This window comes from Thermobia domestica, chromosome 6 (genome assembly GCF_964235325.1).
Source record: "Thermobia domestica chromosome 6, izTheDome1.hap1.1, whole genome shotgun sequence".
Classification (NCBI taxonomy): Eukaryota; Metazoa; Arthropoda; class Insecta; order Zygentoma; family Lepismatidae; genus Thermobia; species Thermobia domestica.
In genome coordinates, this window is record NC_137459.1 from 46560816 (window position 1) to 46585767 (window position 24952).

At 36.1% G+C, this 24952-nt stretch overlaps 1 protein-coding gene across 4 annotated transcripts in view; it reads left to right on the plus strand.

Annotated features, from left to right (window-relative positions):
• The window catches only part of Raf (serine/threonine kinase raf oncogene), a 91892-nt gene that overhangs the window by 55264 nt on the left and 11676 nt on the right, over window positions 1–24952 (plus strand). For all 4 annotated transcript variants that reach the window (XM_081761584.1, XM_081761585.1, XM_081761587.1 and 1 more), the window contains 5 exons: window positions 1900–2111; window positions 5181–5348; window positions 8274–8422; window positions 12220–12368; window positions 21233–21367. In XM_081761584.1, coding sequence (XP_081617710.1) covers window positions 1900–2111; window positions 5181–5348; window positions 8274–8422; window positions 12220–12368; window positions 21233–21367 — 813 coding nt within the window. The remainder of the gene's footprint in view (window positions 1–1899; window positions 2112–5180; window positions 5349–8273; window positions 8423–12219; window positions 12369–21232; window positions 21368–24952) is intronic.

Below are 24952 nucleotides of genomic sequence, written 5' to 3' on the forward strand. Positions count from 1 at the left end.
ACCGAATCGGATGATGCTTCACGGAGCTGTACTGCTAAGCATTAACTTATTGACTTTCCATTCTTTTCACATACTCCAAATGTGGAGTCAATCCGATGTCCCCCTGGTATTGTATATTTAATGTCCAGTGGTGTTATTCAGGATTACAATAATGCAAAGGCAGTATGACTTGTATGAGAAATTGTCTCTGAGGAACTTTAAAGCTCGTTTTATCAGCACATCCCAACGTGGTCTTTACTGCTTGTGATTTGATGACATAATTTTTTTGAGATATTGTTACCATTCCGTTCAAGTTCTTTCTAGATTTTTTGCTGTATATTACAAAATTCTACTACAAAATTTACTATTACAAAATTCTTTAACTTAGACAATTTTCATTCGTAAAACCTGTAAGACTTGTTTTGTTATGGTATTCCTTTTCCTTTGCATTGAGGTGCTTCTCTTTTTAATTAATTTATTTTTTTAACTAATTGCACGCACAGAAATTCTAGGACTGAGTTCCAATGTCTACTGGTGTCTTTATGTTATGTAAGGCTCATTGTTGACGGCTTTTGTACGGCAGAAACAGTTACTTGGTTTTTGAAAATTTTGGACGCTGAAATTTCCAGTCAATAACTGTTAATAAGTACTTCGGTTCGGTGCAAAGTTGAATCAGCTTTGGCGATTTTATTGACAACAGGATTGATTCCGTAGCCAAGTAAACAGACTAAAAGTATTACAGTGTCATGATGCGATTTAAGGAATACATTTCACTTACATACTTTCACATGTTTACTTTCTGCTGTTAGAAATAAGCAAATTATTAATGTTGCCAGTTTTTAATTTCTACCCTGAGTTTTTACTCTTAGTTTTTCTAATGTAAAATGACTGTAGAAACTATATCTGAATCTTTGTTAATGAACAAAAAACTCTAAAATATAAAAAATGTGTTAGCAGTCGTAGGAAGTAATGTGGTGTCAACTTTGTTGCTCAGAATCGATAGAAAGTTCGATATTAGGGTTTTAAACTCCCTCAGTGTATATATTTATCGAATTTTAACAGTGCGTTTTCTTATGTACGTGATGAATTTTGAATGTCACAACCTACTTCCATATATTTACAGTATATATTAAGATGGTCCTTATTTTTCGATTTCTGAGCGTTTTTGCTTTTGCTTTTTTTTAAGTCTCATCTAAAATTGTTCCATATCAGACCAAAGTAACTCATTAGAAAAATTAATTCAATTGAATAATATTAAATAGTGCGTCAAGTTACCTCAAATTTTCAGTGTATTTACAATATACAATATGAGGCAAGGGTAGCTTGTAAATTTCAAAAGACAATTGTAAGTTAATGAACATAAATTATGAAAGTAATTACTATTAAACAATTACAAATGAGTTGGAAATAGCATCAGACCTAAACATCTACCCTAAAACGATGTCACGTGATTCCGTTTTTATTAAAAATTTTGGACCCGAATCCAGACCTCAAGATGGCTGCCATAATTTCACTGTATAGTAATACATGCAGTTATATCTCCATTATCCCTATTCAGGATATGGTGTCACTCCTCCTACCCGTTCCAGACTTATAAAGGTTCGTTTGTCTCATATTGCATACTGTAAATGCATTGAAAATTTCAAGTCGATTTGGGGTACCATTTAATGTTATTCAGTTGAACTATACTATAATACCAAAGTGGGTAGTGACATTCAAAATTCATCAGGTACATAAGAAAACATACTGCTAAAATTCCACGTATGAATTTCTACCATTAGAATAATGAAATGTGAAAGGAATCTGAAGTTAATACGAAAATAAATTTTGATAGTGAGTCCTCGATCAGTTATTTTTCTAATGATATTATAACAATCATTGTCGAGCATTTCTAGCATGTTTTAATCTCTCTTATTACAGCAAGTACGGCCACCTCGTGAATGCATAGAGGATTGGGAAATTCCAGGAGATGAAATTCTTATTGGGCCTCGAATAGGATCGGGTTCTTTCGGAACTGTGTACAAAGGTCATTGGCACGGGCCAGTAGCGGTTAAAACATTGAATGTTAAAGATCCTACACCCGCACAACTGCAAGCATTTAAGAATGAAGTAGCTGTATTGAGAAAAACACGGTAAGTTCGTATTTATATTTTATTTATCAAGTTTGTGTTAAATTTGTCCTACAGTGTTTAAATGTTGATTATGCCGTAGCATAAGCTTCTCTGATGGAATATGTCTTGGTGAAAACAAGTATTATGTAATTAACTACGGGCTCGTTCAGCATGTTTGAACTTCTTTTTTCCCTTTTAGTAATAAATGATTCAAAGGCTTTTTAGTTTAACGTTCCACAAATATGCACTTAGGCCAAGGGAGAGGTGGTGATGAGATGGATGATGATGGTGGGATAGAACCACAGAACCCGAGAAAACCCACGCACACGGTGTTTGTCCACCACAAAACCTACTTGGCGGGAGCTGGGGTCGAATCAGGGACCAACGCGGCTGAAGTGAGCGCTCTACCTCTGAGCCACCGCTCCACCCCGAGAAAAGACCATTCTAGTTTCAAATCCCGAAAATAACTATTTTGAAATAATGTTACAGTTGGAGGTATGTTTAGCATTACTGGAAAATAGTGGTGTACCTATACAGTGCTCACTTGGGTCATTTGAAAATAATATATTTGATATGAGTTACTATGGATTATCGTTTTCATTAATTAGAGCCCTATTGAAATTTTAGAAGCTAGTGGTAGAGGCTAACCACTCACCAACAAATCTTCAGATCCTGAATGGATGGATAATCTCAGAACTATTTTTCAGGCTTTGCTTCCATATTGGCAAACTAAACACAACAACACACTGAGCAAGACTGTGATAAAAATATACAGGGTGTTACATAAATCTGCAACAATATTTTGGATACAGATTCCTAATGTCAAAATAAGAAAAAAAGTTCATACGGGCCTGTGCTCAAAAGTCGATAGTTTCGGAGTTACATGGTACCGAAAACGTGAAATAAGTAAATTTTAAGTTCATAGCTCCACTACTCTGGGACGTATCGGAGTCAGGTCAAGACATCACTGAGGAACTGGTATGTGAACTATCTAAATATCCAACTTCCAGAACCTCCGGTACTTGCTCAATCATTTTTGGAGAGGTTGTTTGGAAGTATTTGATCACTCTCCATCTACCTCTCTAAAAATGATTGTGCAAGTACCGGAGGTTCTGAAAGTTGGATATTTAGATAGTTCACATACCTGTTCATCAGTAATGTCTTGATCCGACTACGATAGGTCTCATAGTAATGAAGCTATGAACTTTGAAAGTTCACTTACTTCGCGTTTTCAGCACCCTATAACTCCGAAACTATCCACTTTTGAGCACAAGCCCATGTGAACTTTTTTTTCTTATTTTGATATGAGATACCTGTTTTCAGAATATTGTGACACATTTATGTAACACCTTGTATAAAAGCACAAACACGTAATAGTTTCGACACACTAACTGCGTCTTCATGAGCAGTAGATACAGTTTCGACACATCAGAAGATACAGTTTCGACACACGAACTGTATCTTCGTAAGACTTCCACTCCTCCACTTGTATGCGAGAAGGAGAGGAGGAGTGGAAGTCTTACGAAGATACAGTTCGTGTGTTGAAACCAAACCAGGGTTGGCAAAAAGCATGGTTTCTAATGAAAAACAACAACAACAAAAAAAAAAAAAAAACTTTTTTTTTTTTTTGGTTTAAATAATTTGCTCCATGTACTTATACCACATATGGACAGGAACAAGTTTTTTCGCCTTGGTGTTATCATGCAACAACCGGGTTATGCTAGAAGGGGTCACATAAGCCCAAATTGGAATCCTAACCGCTTCTCGACTTACATCCGAGACAAATTGTCCTCCGTTTGAACTCGGAACCGGAACTAATTGGCCTCAAATGCGATACGTCTGCCGACTCACTCACGAAGGACTCCTGATAAAAAGTACGTTGTACTAATCTTTACATACTTGTTAATATAATTGTTAAGAGTCATTTCAGAAGGAAATAAGATAATCAGTTGCACAAGTGAAACCATTATGCAGAATTACGTATGGACAGTTTCAAAATATTGCAGAGTACAGAAGAACTAATTAAGTCCAAGCTAGTTCACTACGACTTTTATTAGTCCAAATTAAAGAAATACAACGACTTAATTTGCATATCAGTAAGAAAAGTGAATAAAGATAGAATTATGTGAGTTCACTTTGGCTCTGACCCATTTATACATAAATAGTTACAAAAGACACTTCTGATTTCAATAAATGCCTTTCGTGGGGTTTGTAACCCCCCCCCCCCCAAAGTACGGCATTTCAATGTATTTTATCAATAGTAAACATTATTAAAACGAAACAATATCTAGAATTTCTTTGATTGCAATTGCGTAACAATAATAACAAACTATAAAAAGAATCACAAAAGAAACATTCATAAACTTATATATTTAAAAAAAAAAAAAGTTGCTTTTGTAGTATAATCTCTTTGAGTAATGAATGGGGACTTTAGGTCTGAGTATAATACGAATAATATACGGGAGTGAAACATCATAACACACAAATGTCTGTTCATCAAGATTTTACGAACATTTTTCGTTTTTTGGTTTAAACTTTTTTTTGTTTGTTTTTTGAAAAAAAAAAAACAGCTGGTTTAAACCACCTTGGTTTAAACCAGCCAACTCTGGTTGAAACTATTACGTGTTTGTGTTTTTATAAATTTTTATCAGATAGCCTTGCTCTGTATGCTGTTGTGTTTAGTTTGATAATGTCAGGAATTTGGAAATAGCATAATTATATCTTTCAGGTTTGTATCCATTTCGGTTATACTCCATGACTCGAAAGGTTGCATCTCTCAGAGAAGAGTGCGTGTTAGCAAACAGATTTAGACAATGGCTAGGAACTGCATTTGTTTGACCGATATACATAAAGACGACCTCCTATTAAGAGGCATTTACGCTGCCACTAATCTATCTTGATCCGTGGAGGGAGTTTCGTATACTGTTAAAGGTGCTGCGTAACTTTTATTTATTTATTTATTTATTTATTTTTTTTTTTTAAGGAAGAAAAGCAAATGTTCCTGAGGGAGACATGGCTTGAAATTGATCCTATAAAATGTATTCATTGATTAACTATATCGTTCCTAATTCCGTATTGATTTTCTTCTAGGCACGTGAATATATTATTATTTATGGGATGTTCGAGTAAACCACAACTACAAATTATCACCCAGTGGTGCGAAGGGTCCAGTTTATATAAACATTTGCACGTTGAAGAAACAAAATTCGAGTTACTAACTGTAATAGAAATTGGAAGACAAACTGCACAAGGCATGGAGTAAGTATTCTTTTATATATATATAGTTTTACAAGTAATACTTACATCATTGTTCGGAGTGTTCGTGTCACTGTTAGAAGTATGAGTGTCACTGTTAGAAATATGTGTGTGACCGTTACAAGTATGTGTGTCACTGGCAGAAGCATGTGTGTCACTTAGGAGTGTGTATGGCACCGTTAGGAGTATTCGTTCACTATTAGGAGTAAAGTTGTCATTATTAGAAGTATGTATGTCAATTAGGAGTATGTCTGTCATTATTAGAAGTATTCATGTCACTGTTAGGAGTATGGATGTCCTTGTTAGGAATATTCATGTAATTGTTAGCAGTATGCATGTCACTGTTAGGAGTATATATGTCACAGTTAGAATTATGCGTGTCCAGGTGAGAGTATGGATGTCACAGTTAGGAGTATGAATGTCACAGTTACAAGTATGCATGTCCAGGTGAGAGTATGGATGTCACAGTTAGAAGTGTGCATGTCCAGGTGAGAGTATGGATGTCACAGTTAGGAGTATGGATGTGACAGTTAGAAGTATGCATGTCCAGGTGAGAGTATGGATGTCACTGTTAGGAGTATGCATGTCACAGTTGAGAATATGGATGTCACTGTTAGAAGTATGGATGTCACAGTTAGAAGTATGTATGTCACACAGTTAGGAGCATTGGTGTCACCGTTAGAAGAAAACAAACAGCAATAGATACAGTGGGCTACTTTACTAATAGTGTGCTGTTTCCATTAAAAAAAAAAAAAAAAATACGTAAGCAAATAAACAATCTGTTGGGGCAAAATGAAAACTATCAGTATCAATTGTCAACGAACGACATATTTTTAGTGACATAAATATACCTCTTTCTCCCGTTTTCTACGAAAACTACCATGAGAATTTGTCTTGGATCTTGTCATTTTATTTACCTTGAGGTAATCTATCGATATATACATGTATCTTAGAACAATACTATAGTTATATGCAAATTAAAGTTTAAGAGTTAGTAATCATTTTTGTGTGTGTCCCAATAATCATACTGTATACTGTCATAAGAAAAGGCTTGACTAACAGTTTCATCTTAACATGCTGGCACTCGCGTCATGTGGTAGGATTTTCACCATCCTTGCGTTTTTAGTAATTACTAGCAGAATACCCATTCTTCGCACGGGGAGAATAAGGGCTGAATTTGGATTTAAACTGCATCGAAAGTGTCACTGTTCGTATCAGCAACTCCGAAAACTATGGATTCAACACTAATATAGGTCATTTTCGATCATTTTTATATATATCTCCTTCTTCCCCTCCACTACGTCGAAGCGACAAAGTGATATGATGAAATCCATTCCAGGCACGAACCTGATCTATGTTGAAAGTTTGATTGAGATGGGTCGCGTGGTTCAAGAGTCATTAAGTTATATACCCCTCCCCTAAGTTACACCGTCAAAGTGAAATTATAAAAAAACATTCCAGGCCCGAACCTCTTCTATGTTGAAAATTTGGTCGAGATCGGTCGGGTGGTTCAAGAGATTAAGAGTCACAAACATACTCATTCACTTTCATTTTTATATGTATAGATTGTGATTCATTATCACAAAAATAAAAAGATAATAGAACCGTCTCTGTGTGTTGTGTTAATAGTTAGGTAGAGAAAACTTGACGGTCCCGACAATCTACATCAGCGCATTGCGATCAGGCACATATTTTTTTCTGAGGAGACTGTGTAAATGCCTGAAGCGTCCAAAGGTTAATAGATTGCGTGGTTAACGTACACAAATTCTTTTATTAAAAAAAAAAAAGTTTATCTCTATTTTATCAAAAACTACGCATGAGGAAATACACTCACTCATATCATTTTGTTCAGCTCTATGAGATCTGTTAGTTGGTATATATATCAGTTTTGGACATTTTTTTTTCTTTAAACACTAATTGTATTGTAGAATTTGTTATATGGAACTTAAAATACGTGGTTTATGAAAAGTATTCATCAATTGTGGTGGTTGAAAACACAAAAGGACAAATACTTCTGAAGTAGTTCTTTGCCAGTAGAAAATAGACACTGTGACACAACTAGTAATAGTCTTATATATGTGAAATGGCTAATAAATAGGTGTTGTCTGACCTTAGAAGAATTAGAACTATTCACTTCATGTCTTTAAAAGCGCAGCAATACTTCCGTAGGAATTTCAACAAACAAGGGTAATTTTTTTGTGCTAAATAATATGTATATATATAAATAAATAAAATTAAAGTCGCCTCCCATTGGGAACAAGGCCATACATGGCCCAAGTGCAGCGGGTGGAGGAGGTAAGGTCACTTCTGAGACTTCGGCACTGAAGGCGATGTGGTTATCATCACACTCCAGTCGCCTTTACTCCTCAGGCTGCCCCATTTTAGAGGGCTCGGTCAACCTTAGAGTATTAGCACGAGGGTAGAATGATCGATAAATGTATAAATATATGTGTATAAATATTAATAAATAAAATAAAGATCGGCTTCCATTGGGGACAAGGCCATCCATGGTCCCCAAGTCCTGGAAATGGAGGTAAGGCTCCGCACTTCTGACACTTCGGCATCGAAGGCGATGTGGTCAGCTCCACGCCTCCTTTACTCCCCAGGCTGCCACATTTTATGCAAGATGGGTCAATCTTAAAGCAGTGGAACGAAGGTACAACGATAGGTAGATCGTCTTCACCAGGGATCGAACCCGGGTCGCCCGGCCGGTAGGTTGGCGTTTTAGCCACTACGCCTTTCCTGTTATAATCTTTAATCATTGGAGCTAAACTAATTTTTGATCTTATCAATAAACTTTAAAATGTTACAATAGAGACATATTTACTTTGACAATACGCACAAGTAGAGATAGAAGTATATATTAGCATGAAATTTTGTGTATAAAAATATGTATTTTTTTTTTCTTAAAATAATCTTGTTTTTCAGTTATCTTCACGCGAAAAACATAATTCATAGGGATTTAAAGAGCAACAACATCTTCCTTCACGATGATCTCACAGTGAAAATAGGTGACTTTGGACTAGCCACAGTTAAAACGCGGTGGTCAGGTTCACAACAGTTTCAACAGCCTTCAGGTGAGTTTTATATATATATATCATTATTTCTGTGCGCTCATGGATTTTTGTAAATAATGTATTTGAATTTTTTTAATAAGCAGAAGTTTCTGATTTGAGAGGTAAAGTGAAGTATGCGGATGCATTAATGAACTTGCATTTGAATAAATGAAATATTGTATTTGGTTTTTATTCCAATTTATTTCCAATGACTATAACTATTGGCTACTTGGTAAATACTGTATCATACTATGTCATATGTCTCATCCTGATGATGTCCAGACCTCGGCTTGTACTGTTGAAGAGAAGATGGTTCCGGTGATCAAATAGATCCTCACTACAGACGATTGGTGTCGGGTAGAATACCAATCAAGAATGACTTCCGGTTGTTAATGCTGTGGATGATATTCAGAAATTATTTTTTAGGTTCAATTTAACAGTTTTCTATCGATGAACCCGATGGTGGCACTAAACAGTTTGGAATATAGATAGAATGCCATGTTCAAGAAAGAGCAATGTACTTAATTATAAGAAACTAGTATATATTACCCGCTTCGCTGGGTTGAAACGGAAATTTAATGCACAACTCCGTATCTCATGTGTTTAGTACCTGTGAAATATGCTGTTTTCGCTTTTAATGGCATCGATTTAAGTAGCATCAGAAAGATCATTGATCATCTCGGCGACCCCGAAAACCATGAATTCGACACTAATATTGGTCATTTTCGATCATTTTTAAATATTTTTTCCTCCCCCTCTCCCAAGTTACGGGGTTGAATTTGAATTTAAACAGGATCGGAAGTATCACTGTTCATCTAAGCGACCCAGAAAACTATAAATTCGACACTGATAGTGGCCATTTTAGATCATTTTTATGTATGTCTTTCTCCCCCTCCCCCAAGTAACGGGGCTCATTTTGGATTTAAACCGGATCGGAAATGTCGCTGTTCATCTGAATCATCCCGAAAACTATGGATTAGACGCTAATATTAGTCATTTTCGATCATTTTTAAATGTCTCTCCCCCTCCCCTACGGTATATAAAGCTTCCCCTCCTCTGTGTTGCGGCACGTGGCATCAGAATTGTCACTGTTAATCTGAGCTACTCCTAAAACTATGGATTCGACACTAATATTAGTCATTTTCGATCATTTTTAAATGTTTATTCCCCTCCCCTACGTTGTATCCTCCCCATTCCCAAATATCAGGGCTGAACTTGGATTGAAACAGCATCATAAGTGTCACTGTTTCTCACATCGACCCCGAAAATTGTGGATTTAACACTAATATCGGTCATTTTTGATCATTTTAAAATTTCTCTCCCCTACGTTGCATCGTCAAAGTGAATAGCTTAAAGTAATCTCAGCCTCTAAACTCATGTATGTTGAAAATTTGATTGAGATCGGTCGCGTGGTTCAAGAGTGATGAAGTCACAAAAAGCAGTAATTTTTATTTTAATTTTTTTACGTATATATATCTCCCCCTCCTCTTGGTTGGCTTGTCAAAGTGAAACTTCAAAAAACACCTCCCTCATATATGTTGAAAATTTGATCGAGATTGGTTGGGTGGTTCAAAAGGTATTAGGTTGTATTAGTTTTTATTTATACGTCCCCTCCCCTTGGATCAGCCGTTAAAGTGAAATTAGAAAAATGTTTCCAGATCCAAACCTCACATATCTTGAAAAATTGCTTGAGATCGGTCGGATAGTTCAAGAGTTATTAAGTTACAAAAATAGTAACTTTCAGTCTTATATAAATTGATTTTTATATATATCCTCCTCCTTCTCCACCCTACGTTGCTCCGTCAAATTTAAATCATAAAAAACAATCCCAGGCCTGAACCTCATCTATGTTGAAAATTTGATCAAGATCGGTCGAGTGGTTCAGGAGTTGATAAGTTTTATTTATTTATCTATACCTCTCCCCAAACCCCTCCCACTCAGTTCTACCATCAAAGTGAATAGCCTAAAACCAGCCCAGCCTTTAACCTCATCCATGTTACAAAGTTGATCGAGATTGGTCGATGGAAGCACAAACATAGTGATTTTCAATTTTATATATATAGATAAGTATAACTTTCCAAATATGATACAAACAGTATACTTGCTCAAAGTAGAACGTACGAGGATGTATGGTGGATCGATGGTAGAATGTTTACTTTCACAGTGGAAAATTTATGTAATTCGATTTCAGCTTACGTGAGTGTCTGTGAATTTTCTTCAGCTATTCTTGAGGCACGACGGCTCAGTGGTAAAGCACTCACCTCTAGTGAGAAAAGTCACTATTTCGATCCCAGGGGATGTGAATTTGTGGCAGAAAAATCCTGTGTACGTGAGTTTTCTTGGTCTTCTTCTTCCTCCTACCGGTTCTTTCATAATCATTCACTTTCATTTTAATCACCCGTCTCTTTTAGCCTAACCGCAAGATGTTAAACTTGAAATTCTACTTCATTATTTCGAGCCTCTTTCGCTTCTTTCCATTTTCTTCATTCCACCAGTTCTTCTATCATAGTTTATTTGCATTTGTCATCTGCGTTCTTCAGTCTTGAGGGCATAATCATAGGACGTTAAAGATTTTGTCATTTGCACGGTGGAACTTGTATGACAAAATGTCTATAATCATGCAATAGTTATCTGCTATGAGTTAATAGTGTTAAAGAGGAAGGATGTTGTGTTTGTTTTCCTTAACTTTTATTACATTGGATATTTTTAAGTTGTACATGGTGAGTTAGTTAATTCCTGCTAGGAATATCTCACCTCTTATTGTGCATAAAGACTTGAACGTGAAACACAACATTCCAGATCACATCTGCGTAATTTATGGTAATATTTAGAATTTCCGAATTGTATCGGAACTCGACGCCATTAAATTTGGTACATGTAATTTGATATGTAATAGTTTAATTTGGATACTATGTGGAGCCGCGGTGGTTCAGTAGTAGAACTTTCATCTCTGGCGCGTGGGGTCCCTGGTTCGATCCCGGTTTGCGCCAGGTGGACTTTGTAGTGGACAAACACCGTGTGTGTGGGTTTTCTCGGGGTTCTCCCGTTTCCTCCTACTTTCTTCATTCCATCATTTCATTCATTTCTCATCAAATATTTCATTTCATTTTTGAATACTATGTACGATACGAATCAAGTTATGGGGCTGGTACAAATTAACAGCCTCACTCTACGTGATTCTATACCTTCTCATAAACTGAAGATGTTAAGAGTTCACTAAATATCTGCTAGAAACACAGTGTTTCAGCCATATAAGTTGTGCAAATATTTCATTGTAAATATAGTAGTATAAGTAAATACAAAGATGCGTGACAATAAGAGAATAAAGTATAGAAGAAACCCAGGATTAATACACGGACTGAAGTTATATACACCTCACAAGAATATTTGGAATGTTGTAATATATGCTAGAAGTCGAATGTGGGTAACACTGCATAATTACGGTGTAGTAGTAGATAATTCAGGAAATATGCGCGTAGTATAATTGTTTGTCATGAATTCGTCACCGAGTTTACCAAACATGAATGCATTGAATAGGAAAGAAATTTGCTGATAACCATTTTAATCGTCCACAACCAACATTCAAGAATTTTACCAACTTTATTCAATACTATTTAAATGTCCATAGGTTCTCTTTTTTTCCTTTCACTACCTTCATTTCTACTAACTCCCATCATTCCCTTTGAAGTTTTAAATTAAGAAATGCCTATTACAATACAATTTTGGTTTATTGTTCACAAAAAGAGCTTTATATTTATCAGTTCTTTAGCTTTTGTGTATGGAGACATTGTATTACACTCTAATTGTTTTATTTGCAGGATCTATCCTTTGGATGGCTCCAGAAGTAATTCGTATGCAAGAGGAAAGCCCTTACAGCTTCCAGTCAGATGTATACGCTTTCGGCATAGTTCTGTATGAGCTACTAACGGGTCAGCTTCCATACTCGAATATCAATAATAAGGATCAGGTACGTTATACAGATAGGTCTGATTATGTTGTTGTAAGGTGATGTTTAATTTGTTTAGAAAGACGAGTAAGTCAGGAATTGTGTCAGAACATTGAAAGCACAAGTTGGCTGAAGTATGTTACCGTTATTATTTCACTTTCGATGCTTGCTCAAGTCTATTCTACTTTGGTTAAATTTAACATGAGTTTTGGCATCCAGTCTTTCCCAGTAATCATGAATTTTTCGGTGTCTGATCGGATTAGGGGTAGATTACTGCTCATGAATAGTGAAAAACCTAGGATGTGTGTAACTTCCTTAGAAAATACTTCGTGAGCATTTTCGTGTTATAACATTAATTGATTGCAGCTTTAGTCTGGTCCTGCAGACTTCGTCAAGGTGAGATAATAAAAGGTATTCGATCGGAATACTAGAGTAAAAGTTTAAACAAATTAATATAATTACAGAAACGTGTGCCTGGAATATTTTCTAGGTAAATAACGGTGCAAAGTTCCAGAGCATACAGGAAAAATTAAGTATAATAATGTTACATTTCTAAATTAACATTTGGCAAACCATAAATGCTTTTCTTAATCTGCAATCTTTACACTTATTTGATATGAACGTAGTTCAGCAAAGCTTAATTTTTCTGTATTGCTGTTTGCGATTCATAAGAAAGTATGTTCATACGAGCCGTTTCGATTCTTCTCTGTCTAATCTCTCATTTTATTTGTGATATTTTCTGTCCCTACAGATGCAGAAATATGTATATTATGATAATTTGGAAATCGATTATTATTTTCATTTCAGACAAATTTGGAATCATTTATAGAGCCCAAAATTGGTCTTTTCTCAATTACTCTTTCTATTATTTGGTAATTCTTTTTGCTTGAAATACTGGAAACAAGATAAGAGGTCCAGTTTTTCAGGTTGTGTAGTTTCCAAATTGTTATTTAATAGGAAGAAGTGTGCACTCGCTGCCAAAATTTATCTATACTGAAGATATTGTATGTAGGGATATTTAAAAAAAAATGCAGTATTTTTCAGGATTGATCATAGATTGTTCTATAATATGTATGTATGCAGTCAGTATGTTTTATGTCATACGTAGAATTAATTTATGTTTGCTAGAAAGAAGGTAGATAAAACGAAAGAAATGAAACAAAGTATATAATACTTTACTGTAAATCTGTGTAAGGATAAGGGCAAAAGTATTTAGTTTTTAATCGTGACATTTAAATTATGAATTTTATTTAAGAATGATAACTCAATATATATATATATATATATATATATATATATTAATAATTGGTTCACACCATTCTAAACGTAATTATAACGTTTAAGGAAATTTCAGTCCCTTTCAACTGGCGCCTCTTCCTTGTATGCTTATTTTTGATACCAGAGACCGAAAGGTCACAAAATGTTTTGTAATCATACGAAATTTGAACTGCAAATGTGAATAAAGTAGTCGTTACAAGTGGTGCGTTATTCATAATTTCAGTGTATTTTTGCCAATAGCCTGCCGTGCTCACCGTTCATGCCTCTCAGGTTGGTAACCACTGTTGTGGGAGAACCAAACTTTCATGGTGATACAGTGGTCGTGATGTAGATGGTTTTCGAGTGTAATGGTTATCGTGCGATTGAGAAACTGTGGTCGAAAAATTCTCATTTACTTAGCATTAGTGGTTAAACGCAATTTTGTTCTTTTGTGATCGTACTTGTCCGGAGTGGTTGGAACTAAGTTGAGTAAACTTTGGACACTGATAGTGGTTATGGGGAGATAATTTAGAAGGGATAAGGTTACGGTAGTAGCCGGTGGTAGAGCTAATAGCTATTTTGACAAACACTTTTTTTTTGTATGTGTGTAATTGCTGTATTTATTCGTAATTGTAAAATGTCACATTAATCGGCGTGATGGTTAGAAATAATAATTATTATTTTTATTTCAGTGGCTAAATCTCTCTCTCTCTCTATCGCTATATATATATATATATATATATATATATATATATATATATATATATATATATATATTTATATATATAAGTGAAATTGGGTATTATCAAAAACAGCTAGATTCTGGTTAGGGAAATGAAATTTGGAATATGAACTCTTCATTAGAAGTAAGTGGACTCCTGTTCTAACGTTTCAGAAAAATATTCCACTTCTGAGGAGGAAGAGGGGGAATAATTTCTATAATACGTAAATTTCCGATTTTGTCGTAATAAAGACTGGAATTGACGCATTTTTAATCAGATTATTAAAAATGATGAGGGGAACATTAATTCTGTTGATTGAGTCTGTAATATTTTTACTGGACAGTTTCAGCCTTGTTCAAAACGCTGTTCAAGATAAAATGAAGCAAATTGTTGTGACGTCATAATGAGTCAAATGTATGTAAGGCTGAACCCATGGACTGTTTGTGGTGCGAGGCCTGATGAATGAACAGCAATCATAACTGAGAGGGCTACATTTGCGGACTTCCCAAGGCGGATTGGAACTTGTTAGTGATAGATAAAGATTGCAAGGAATTTGGTTGGACATCAGTAGAGCCAGAATAACAGGAGCGCCCTAGAAACAAGATGTTAAACTACATCACAGTGGGACAGCATGGGACCGCAGAACATTACACGCGGTTTCATGATAGTGGCTGGGTACTGCAATCGGGGTGCACTTCCTCTTGTGAGAATTTTATCCAATGTGAAGGGCAATCCTGCTTCAGGGAGCATGTTATGGACCACCTCTATGCAATGCACATTCCTCGATTGTATGGCCAGGAGAGTAGGAATGTCTTAATCCATATGCACAAAGCTTCCAGCCACACTACACGGCCTTCACTGGCCTACTACACATAGAAAGAGGTCGAGTTGGATATCAAGGTGGTGCCATTCTCGTGTGTTCTGTGAAGTCCCCGGACGCATCACCCGTGAATTTCTGTAGTTTTGGGCTCTTGAAACGGGTCCTCGCCCGGCACCGTCTACGTACAATTGAAAGTCTTTGGAAAATCTCTAACACGACGTGACAGGCTGTTCCTCTCAGTGTTCTCCAACGAAGCCACCTCCTGTGGAAACTCCGTGCAGAGCCATCGTCCGAACCCGTGAGTGTGACATCGAGCACAATCGGTGGTGGAGGAATGGCATCTGCTAGCCAGGTATGCATCTTGAACAACCTTCTATAGTTCAACTGCCACATTCAACAGGTTCAGGTTAATAGTCAAAGATGTTGAATTTTAATGTTTCCCAGTGACCACGTAATCAGCAATTCGTTATATCACCAATTATTATTTAATTCGTGTGAGCAAGTTTAATATAAAGTAAATGAGTTAGATGAAGAAAAGAGGCAACATTATTTAAGAGAGATTCTCATTCTTGGTTAGTGTCTACAGATTTCTAACGGTGTTAATTGTTAAATTGTCTTTTTTTCGCGAAGAAATTGCCGAATTTTTTTCTACATAAACAACCAATTTAACAAGAGCTCCTATCAACCCTTGCATCAATGGAAAATGTTTATGAAGTTAATTCTATCTTCATGTAAGTAACTGTTTAAATGGCCGAAACCGTTCAGTAAAAATGCTGCTACTGACGTACTCAACGGAGTTAATGTCTCCCGACATTGCATTCATAAAATGGCGTAGGTGAGGAAACTGCTGAATCGTTTGAAATGAATTTATGATTATAATTAGGACTTGAGTCGAAGGTTGAGCTCAGTATTTATCATTTCATTTTGATTGTAATACATATCCTAAAAGGAAGGGGAGTTGAATTGTTTGATAGAAAATGAGTATTTTATGAGCTGCTGAAGTTAGTAAGATAAAACTCAGCTTTACACATGAGTTGACACGTTTTCCAGCGTGGCTATCTCTAGCCCATATTCTATTATTGTAAAGCAAATTTTTTAAATTCCGCTTCTAGCAACACAGTTCGAGCGGTTATCTCGAACCAGTTCCTAATGGAGTCAGTCCTTTAATATCTTAATGGGTAATAAAGACTAATGGTGTCTATCCATTTTCCATACAAGGAAATATTTCGCGTGATCGTCTATGCTGTCTTTGACACTTCTAGTCTAATCCGTGTCTCAAACTACAGAGATTTTCGATTAGCTTTATCCAAGTGTAAACAAAGACAAATCGACAAGGACTGTTTACACGTATTTCATCCATCTTTTCCTCTGGGATCCCTACTCTTAATTTTAAATTACTATCACCTTAAGACTAATTTGTCTGGTGTTCAGTATTGATGACAAACTCTGTACATTTTATTAGTATTGTACGGGGTCCGCATAAAAATCGTAACAGTTTTCCAATTGAAACTGAGAGTAGACTGATTATTTCGCAAATGACATTTTATAACAGAATTAAGCTATAACTCAAGAGTTTCTTGTTTACAGCATTTGAGTATGAAACACACCACTTCTACTTCTTGAAAATTACATTTTTCAAAAGATTTCCTCGTTACGAATGTTGAAAATGTCACTGCAACAAACACTGTGAATTCTTTCATCTGCGGCACCCAGTTTTTGCCCCACAAGAAGTTTGTATAAGTGGAAGTTAAGGTTCATATGAAATATCCTGCATACAAAGTGGTCAGAAATTCCAAGGGCACTATCAATTTTACTGCAAATCACTGTAAGCGTTGCACAACAAAGAAACCCATACGTTCAATATTCTCCGGAGTTCGAATGGTACACGGTTTTTCGGAAGGTCTATTCTTTGTGGCTCAAGCTGTTTCTTGAAATTTCTTAATCCACAATACTATGATATTGCGGCTTGGAACACTGTAATTCTGATGAATGTTGAATTGCCGGCAAAGTGCACACTGAATATCAGTCACTAATTCGCTGTTAGAAAAAAGAAAAGTCTTCAAGATGAATGCTCGATGTTCTCTTAACCAACAGTCCATGGCGACTCAAATGTCACGACTAGCTGGGTACATTGTCACGGTCGACCTCAGGGATCGGGCAGAATTGATTAAAAAAAAAAGGGGGGGGTTGAAGCTTACGCTAGTTGTGAATACGGCTGGGAAAAACATTCGAAATATATATGAACATGGATCCGATTTTGAACGATTACCGAGATAAGGGAGATAGAACATAAGGACCGGCCTAGGAGCGCTAATACCAATTATGTGGTAAGTGACATCGCAGAGAATACATGTGAGGGCTGGATCACTATGTAATGCTGGCTCCTGGGTTGCTACACTGGGGCCGAGGTACACTCATGTCCAAAATGATTGTCGCATATCTATAACTGTCTTCTTGTAAGAATATAATTTGATAATGATTTTGCAGGGTGCTTTTAATATTGATACTATAATTATAATCGAGAAATGTATATTTGCGGTAAATTTCATAGGAAAATAATTATAAATACGAAAATTAGAATGAGTAAAACAAAATGTTGCTAAATGGAAAAAGAAAGTTTTATTTTCGTTTTATTGTTCTTATTTACTGCTCTTTTGACATGAAATTTGCCACATACATGTCTTTGCCGATTATACACATACTAACATTATAAGAAATACCGGGCGAATTCGTTATCAAATTATATTCCTACAACAACACATTTATAGACATGCAACAATAATTTTGGACATGAGTGTACATAGTTCACAACTAGGACGCCTCGAGTAGCTGCAGGACACAACAGGCTGTAAAAAGTAGTAGACATTGAGAGAAGTATATGACTGTTTCATTCCGTGAATACCTGCAACTATTAACAAGTACATTAAGGTTGATGGAGGCATTTTTGAAGACCTGTTCTGAGATGTGATAGACATCGACCAGCCTTAGTTCTGTTCATTGCAGCTCACGAAGAACCCAACGATGAGTACCTATATCCATATATTCTTTGTATCGTATCTCGGTAACAGTTCAGCATCGGAACTATGTTCATATTATTATTATTATTATTATTATTATTATTATTATTATTATTATTATTATTATTATTATTATTATTATTAGAATCACCCTTACTATCCCATTGTTTCAAGATTACTGCATATCGCCCCTAATATATGTAGGTTCATAGATATATCTGGAATAAAAGAGTTCCATAGCGGAAACAGGAAATAAATTACAAAAAAAAATAGTACAAACATAATCATTACAGTTTCAGTGAAATACGATATGAGCCATTTCGCTTCATCAGAAAAGAAGGGATAAAAGTAGGAAGAAAAGCACAGAGAAAAATTTGAGAATCGTTCAATGTGACCCATATGTGAACGTTTGTTAGCTCTCATATCTCTGACTATACTCATAGAAGTGGATATTGTTACGTACATTACAGTATTTGAAAATATGAGACTATAAAGGTAATCAAGGAAGTTCTGTCGCTTTTTCACCCACCACCTTCGAACATCGATATGTTACCTAAGATGTACTTGGAAAATAAAAAAAATAGCCCCCATCAGCATCGACGACCTTCTGCCCACGTTCTGGAAGGTCGTGGATTCCATCGCGATAGAACTTGGTGGGCCGTGATGCGGAGAAGGTATCAATTGCATTTTGCACCTATACTAAGGATTTGAACTGGTGTCCTCTAAGGTGATTGTCCAAGGAATGGAGCAGCTGATAATCGGACGGTGCAATGACCGGGGAGTATGGCGGATGCAATAGTATTTCCCTTCCAAGGCGTAGAATGGAATCTCGGGTCATCCTAACCACGTGGGGCTTAGCGTTGTCCTGTTACAGGAGGAAACCTTTGCGAATCAGAAGTGTTGGCTCTAGAGTTTTGAATTTTTCTTGAACACGGCTCAACTGCTGATAGTACACAGTTGCTCTGACCAGCTGGTAGCAGTTCCCGATGCACAATGATGTGAGCAGTCCACCAAACACACAGAAGGACTTTCTTCTGGTACAGTGATGGTTTCGGCTGTTTTGGAACCGGTTCATTGAATGCCAACAAATAATGGCAGCGCCGTGGAGCTTCGTACAAGACCCACATGTCAATACTGTCTAGAAATAACTCCTTCCTCAGACGGGACAGCAAAGAAACACAGGTGTCTACTCGCGTTGCCTTCTGGCCCGGAGTCAAATCAGTGGGATCCATCGACCCAACTTGTAGTGCTTCCCAAGTTGATGGAGGTGCTGCCAAATGGTTTCTCCACTTAACACTGAATTGTAGTCTCAGTTCCTCACATGTCTGGCTCAGTTGCTGCCTAAAGATCTTCATTTTTTACGTGTTTGTCTTTCGGCATGTGGTGCGTCTTCCAGTGTTTCGTCACCACCGCTGCACTGTGCGCGTACTCACGACACCCTCACCAAAGGCCTGGCGTATCTTCCGCCCCTGCAGCGGCGTTTGACCCCAGTTTGAACTCGCACAGTATACACGCCCTTATGACAGTCTGTGGAGGTCCCTTGTTCACTCTGTTCTTACGCAAGTTCACGGTGTAAGTGAACTGCCACAACCAGGTAGTATCTCGGATATACCCACACCAACAACTGACCTTCGCCTTATCTCCATTCGCATTCAACTCACGGTGTGAGGGCCAATGGAGCACAGGCCTCCACAAAAGGCGACAGAACCTTCTTCGTTACATTTTACCTTGGATCACGAATATTACTATTTCAAAATCTATTAGTAAAGTAATGATGATATTTGTAAAGGTATACCTTGATAAATTGGGAAATGGTAAGGAAAAAGGAAAACGTGCTGAAGAAATTAAGAAAAGAAAAGTGTTAAAAATAGAAGTACAGCAATGGTAGTGAGATCATTGACTTTCAAGACCACGAGACAAGCTATTAACATACTCAGTATGATGTTGTTACTATCATTTGTTTCCAATTTTATTCGCTGGTACACATAGGTGTTACATCGAGCTTACCGTGTTTTATTAACAATGGCACGTTATATATATTTATTTTGGCTAAACTAAGCTTTTATATCCTTTTGTATTTACACTCATGAACGGTAACAGTCGGCGGCGCAAGTGGTGCAATGTACTGGGGCCCCCGCACTTACTGTTCGAAATTCATATTACTTAAATAACCCTGTTAATTATTTTGTGTATATGAGATATGTACAGTCTTGTTTTAAAAAATTACTCTTACCTACTGTTATAATTAAATGGAACAAATGTGGACTTCTTTTTTTTTCAAATCGACCCCTTTAGAACAAAAGAATTAGAATGACAGAATATTGCGTTCTGAAGCAAGGTGGATATCCAGTATTTTTTTGTATAAGACTGTACATTATAAAAGTTCGTATTGGCACCAAATTTGCCACTGTTAAGATACAAGTAGTTTTCAAGATGTAAAATCATCTAAATATTAAAACGATTAAAGCAGCTTGCATTGCAAAATGCACAATATTTTGCAAATAGCCAGCTTAGGTTGCGCCCTTGAATGCAGAATAGCAAAAGAATCACTGAAACGGTGGCAAAATCGATCATCGATATATCATTGTGATAATTAAAAAAAAAAAAATGTGTAATATGTCTTTGTTGAAACCAAAAGGTCTAGAAGACTGACTGGTTTTATTTTAATCCATTCAATGGCCCTCAGAAGAAGTGAACGCAGCAGGGAACTCGTAGGAGTGAAAGTTTCGTAGAACCAACCGTGGTACTATATATAGAAATTAGTTCAAGGGTCCCCGCTGTTAAGTTGATGATAAGGGGTGTGTAGTCGCGCTTCAAACTTCACCTGTTACATCTTCAAAATATCTCTTTGATTAGGAGGCTTCACAAATACCCTTCTGCACTGGGGTCCTGAGACTGTTTATACTTCTCATTTACTTGCAGAATTTAGTGTACACTAATACGTATATTCTTATACTTTATTAGGTGACATTAAACAGTTTAATGGATATAAATTGATGGATAGTAAATCATCTGAATAGCCTAATATATAGTACAGTACATTACAGATTTCCCTTCCTTCTCTTTCAGATTTTATTCATGGTTGGACGAGGACATCTTCGACCAGCGTTGAATAAGTTACGATCTGACACTCCGAAAGCACTTAGAAGACTGTCTGAAGATTGCATTAAGTTAAATCGAGAAGAAAGGCCTTTATTCAGACAGGTACATCCTTGTATCTGCTATCTGCTTTATATATATATATTAAGAAAAAAAAGATAGTTGTTTAGAAGCTATATAATTGTAACCTTCAACTGTTTCAGAGTTGTCAGTAATAATTTTGAGTATTGATTTTAATGAATACAAGTCTATTAAACTTGTTTTGAGATTTTTGTCCTTGTATTCTGTGAGTTTTTTAAGTATTATTTTTGTTACTGACAGCTCCGTGGCATGAATTTGTTTCTATAGCAACCTAAGTGTCAGTCACACAACCTGAAGAATAATTGGAATGGGGAGTGTGGTTGCCTCATTACTCAAAACCTGTTCATATGGGCAGCTGGAATCATATCACTCTGTTGAAAATATATTATCTAGAGATAGATAGAATAAAAACTCAAATTAATACCACGGCAAGTGTCAAGCAGAGCTTTATTACTTGGCAACGCTGCAGCGATACTAGAAAGATTTTCAGCACTAGAATTTTCCCCATAAAATAGTTTAACTGCTCAAACTGGTCGCGAATCAGTGCCGCAAAAAAAACTCTTCGGGGCCCGGAGCAAGAGGATATTTGGGGGCCTCACAAGCAAACGTATTCTTCAATATAATAGTAAAAGCAGCAAACACGATATTACATACACATACACAGAAATACTTTCCTCCAAAGTAAGCCTAAATAATGGAATAACAAGATAGAAAGGGTTTATTTACATACTACAGCATTTCAGAATTTACGATAATTTTATAGAGCTTTTGAAAAGCACAATATCGTATCCATTGTCTTTTCAACATTAGTCAAAATGAAAAAGGTATTAATCATAATTTTTTTAAAGAAAAAACAAAAAATATGTAAGAAATGATGTTATTCATAGTATACCATAGTTATACGTTATTTACAAACAAGAATTTTAGGAATCATCCAAAAAATGTATCAAAAGATTGCGATCTGGGCCAATATTTATTGGATCAGGGGACACAAGAGTTTAGAACGGCTCCTAAATTGGGTTTTCGTATTTTTTACGGAATAAGCACAACATACTGAGTTAAGTGATAGTTTGGGTTTGGCTACACTACATGTAGTTCTCAAAATATGGAGCGTACAAGAAAATATTTCATTGAATGAAATACATTGAATTATTTGGATCAGGAGCGACAAAATTTTTGAACGGTCCCTAAATCAAGTTTTCGTATTTTTTTACGGAATAAGCACATCATACTGAGTAAATTGTTAGTTTTGGTTTGGCTGCACTATACATACTTCTCGAGATATAAGGCCTACAAGAAAATTTTTGATCTTTTGATCCAAAAAGAACACCATGATTAAGAAAGAAAAAGGGGATATCAGGGATGTTGCACAACTGCTGAAACAATTTCAAAATAAACTTATTGTAATGGATTCAATACCATAAAATACAACAAAAAAATGTCGTTTCAAAAAGCTTTTTCCTAGCTTTAGCATCAGCAAAATCTGAAACAATCTTGTCTATGTTTAGTCTTGAAGTTTGTTTCCGTTTTATGTTTAATGTAGCACCATATGTTGACCTTTGTTGTGAGCTACTACTTCTCAAGTAGTTCTTTATAAGCTTTAATTTCGAGAACGAGCGTTCATTAGAAGCCACACTTACCGGTATTGTTAGAAAAATTACACATGAGGTAAGCACATCAGGAGAAGTTTAGAATACCCATTTTCCACTCAGAATAAAGCTATTTCCCGAATTGTTCGAAGGTTACCTATTTCAGCTCTATTATAATCTCTGAATACCAGTATTTGCTGTGGAAAATCTGAGCTTACATCACTACTGTACTTCGTAGCAAAGTCATATCCAGATTTCTGAACGTCTTCCTCAGATGCACACAACAATGTTACTGGAGTGAGAAAAGAAATGCTATTAAGCACTTCGGTCATTCCGTAGAAACGGGTACTAAGTTGTGACACAATACAATCCAGAATAGGATAAAATACAGTGACACAAAATGTATCTTCCGATACATCTAGTCTAATATCCGTAGCCAGTTCATCAAAATATTTCTTTGCAAATGTTTTGCGTTTCTCTTGAAATATTTCTGAAACATTCAATTTCGAACACAAGTCTTTTGTGGACTTTACAAGTTCGTTATACTTTCCTTGAAGATCTTTCATTTCCTGAAGTGATTTCTTAAGATCTATTTGCAGATCAATATCAGAAGACTGCAAACTTTTGGAAGTTGCATACATGGACATCAGGATCTTTTTCCAAATGACTAGCATTAACACAAATTCAAGTGCCTCTATCTTCTTTAATTCCTCAGCTACTCCCAACTCATCTGGTTTCTTACTTATCAGACAAATCGCAGTAAGGAGCTTTTGAACATCAGCAATTCTCTCTTTCATGCTGCTAACAGCAGTATGTTTTGTTTTCCACCTAGTTACACAAGAGTTTCCTTCTTTAATTTTGAAGCCATTTCATCACCAAGAGCTAAAAGTGACCATCTAGCAGCACTAGAGCTAAAAATTAAAAGAAAAGGAAAATACTTTGAAAAACATCCAAAAAATTGTAAACGTATGTGGAGACTTTTGCAGCATCGACAATAACAAGATTCAGATTATGTGCACAGCAACGAACGTACGGAGCGTTTGGAGTAGTATTACTAATTCTTGTTTGTAAACCACTATAAACTTCGCTCAACACTGATCCTTCATCACATCCCTGCCCTCTGCACCCTTGTATGTGCATTTGGTTGCTGAGTAAGATGCTTATAGTTCTCGGCATTATGTTCATCTAATGCATAAAATCCTACGAAACTTTCTTTAATTTCTAATGTTGCTTCTTCATAGTTCACAAGAACGTAGCGAAGAATAACACTAACCCGATCAGTTTTTGTTATGTCCAATGTTGTATCCACGATTATTGAAAAAAAAATGTAATTTTCGAACATCTTAAAAAAATAAATTCATGATTAGTTCTTCCACATGAGAAATAAATAACAGAATATAAGTAATCACTCCCTGGGTTTGGGAACTGTAAGAACGAGGGGGGGGGGGAATACGAAAGTTACTAGTAATCTAGAATTTCACCACAATGATTATTTCTCATAAGAAATGGCCCTATAGCCTTGGAGGCTCTCCCAAAAAAATATTATTAAAATTCGTGGCAATTTTAACATTGACAATGATTTTTTCCCATACATAAGAAGTGAATAACAGTATAAGTATTCAGTACTGAGTAATAAACGTTTTCAGCGAGGCCTGTAGGCTTGGGGGGGGGGGGGGGGGGCAAAACACAAAACAATATTATTAAAATTGACAAAGATTTTCTCTTGCACATAAGAAATTAATAATAAAATCAGTAGCCTACTAAGTAATTAACAGGTTCGATGGGGCCCCGGTGCGTTGCACCGCTTGCACCACCCATTGTTACGGCACTGGTCTTATTCTCCATATTAGAGCAGATTATTGATTGAATTGTACTAAAAAGGTAGAAAATGATTTAGTACTGACACAATTAATTTCGGAAAATACACTTCATACAGCCTATACAGGAGAATCCAGGAATGCACACTAGTAGGAATAGTATATACAGGGTGTTACAAAAAATGTATTTTGGGAATAGATTC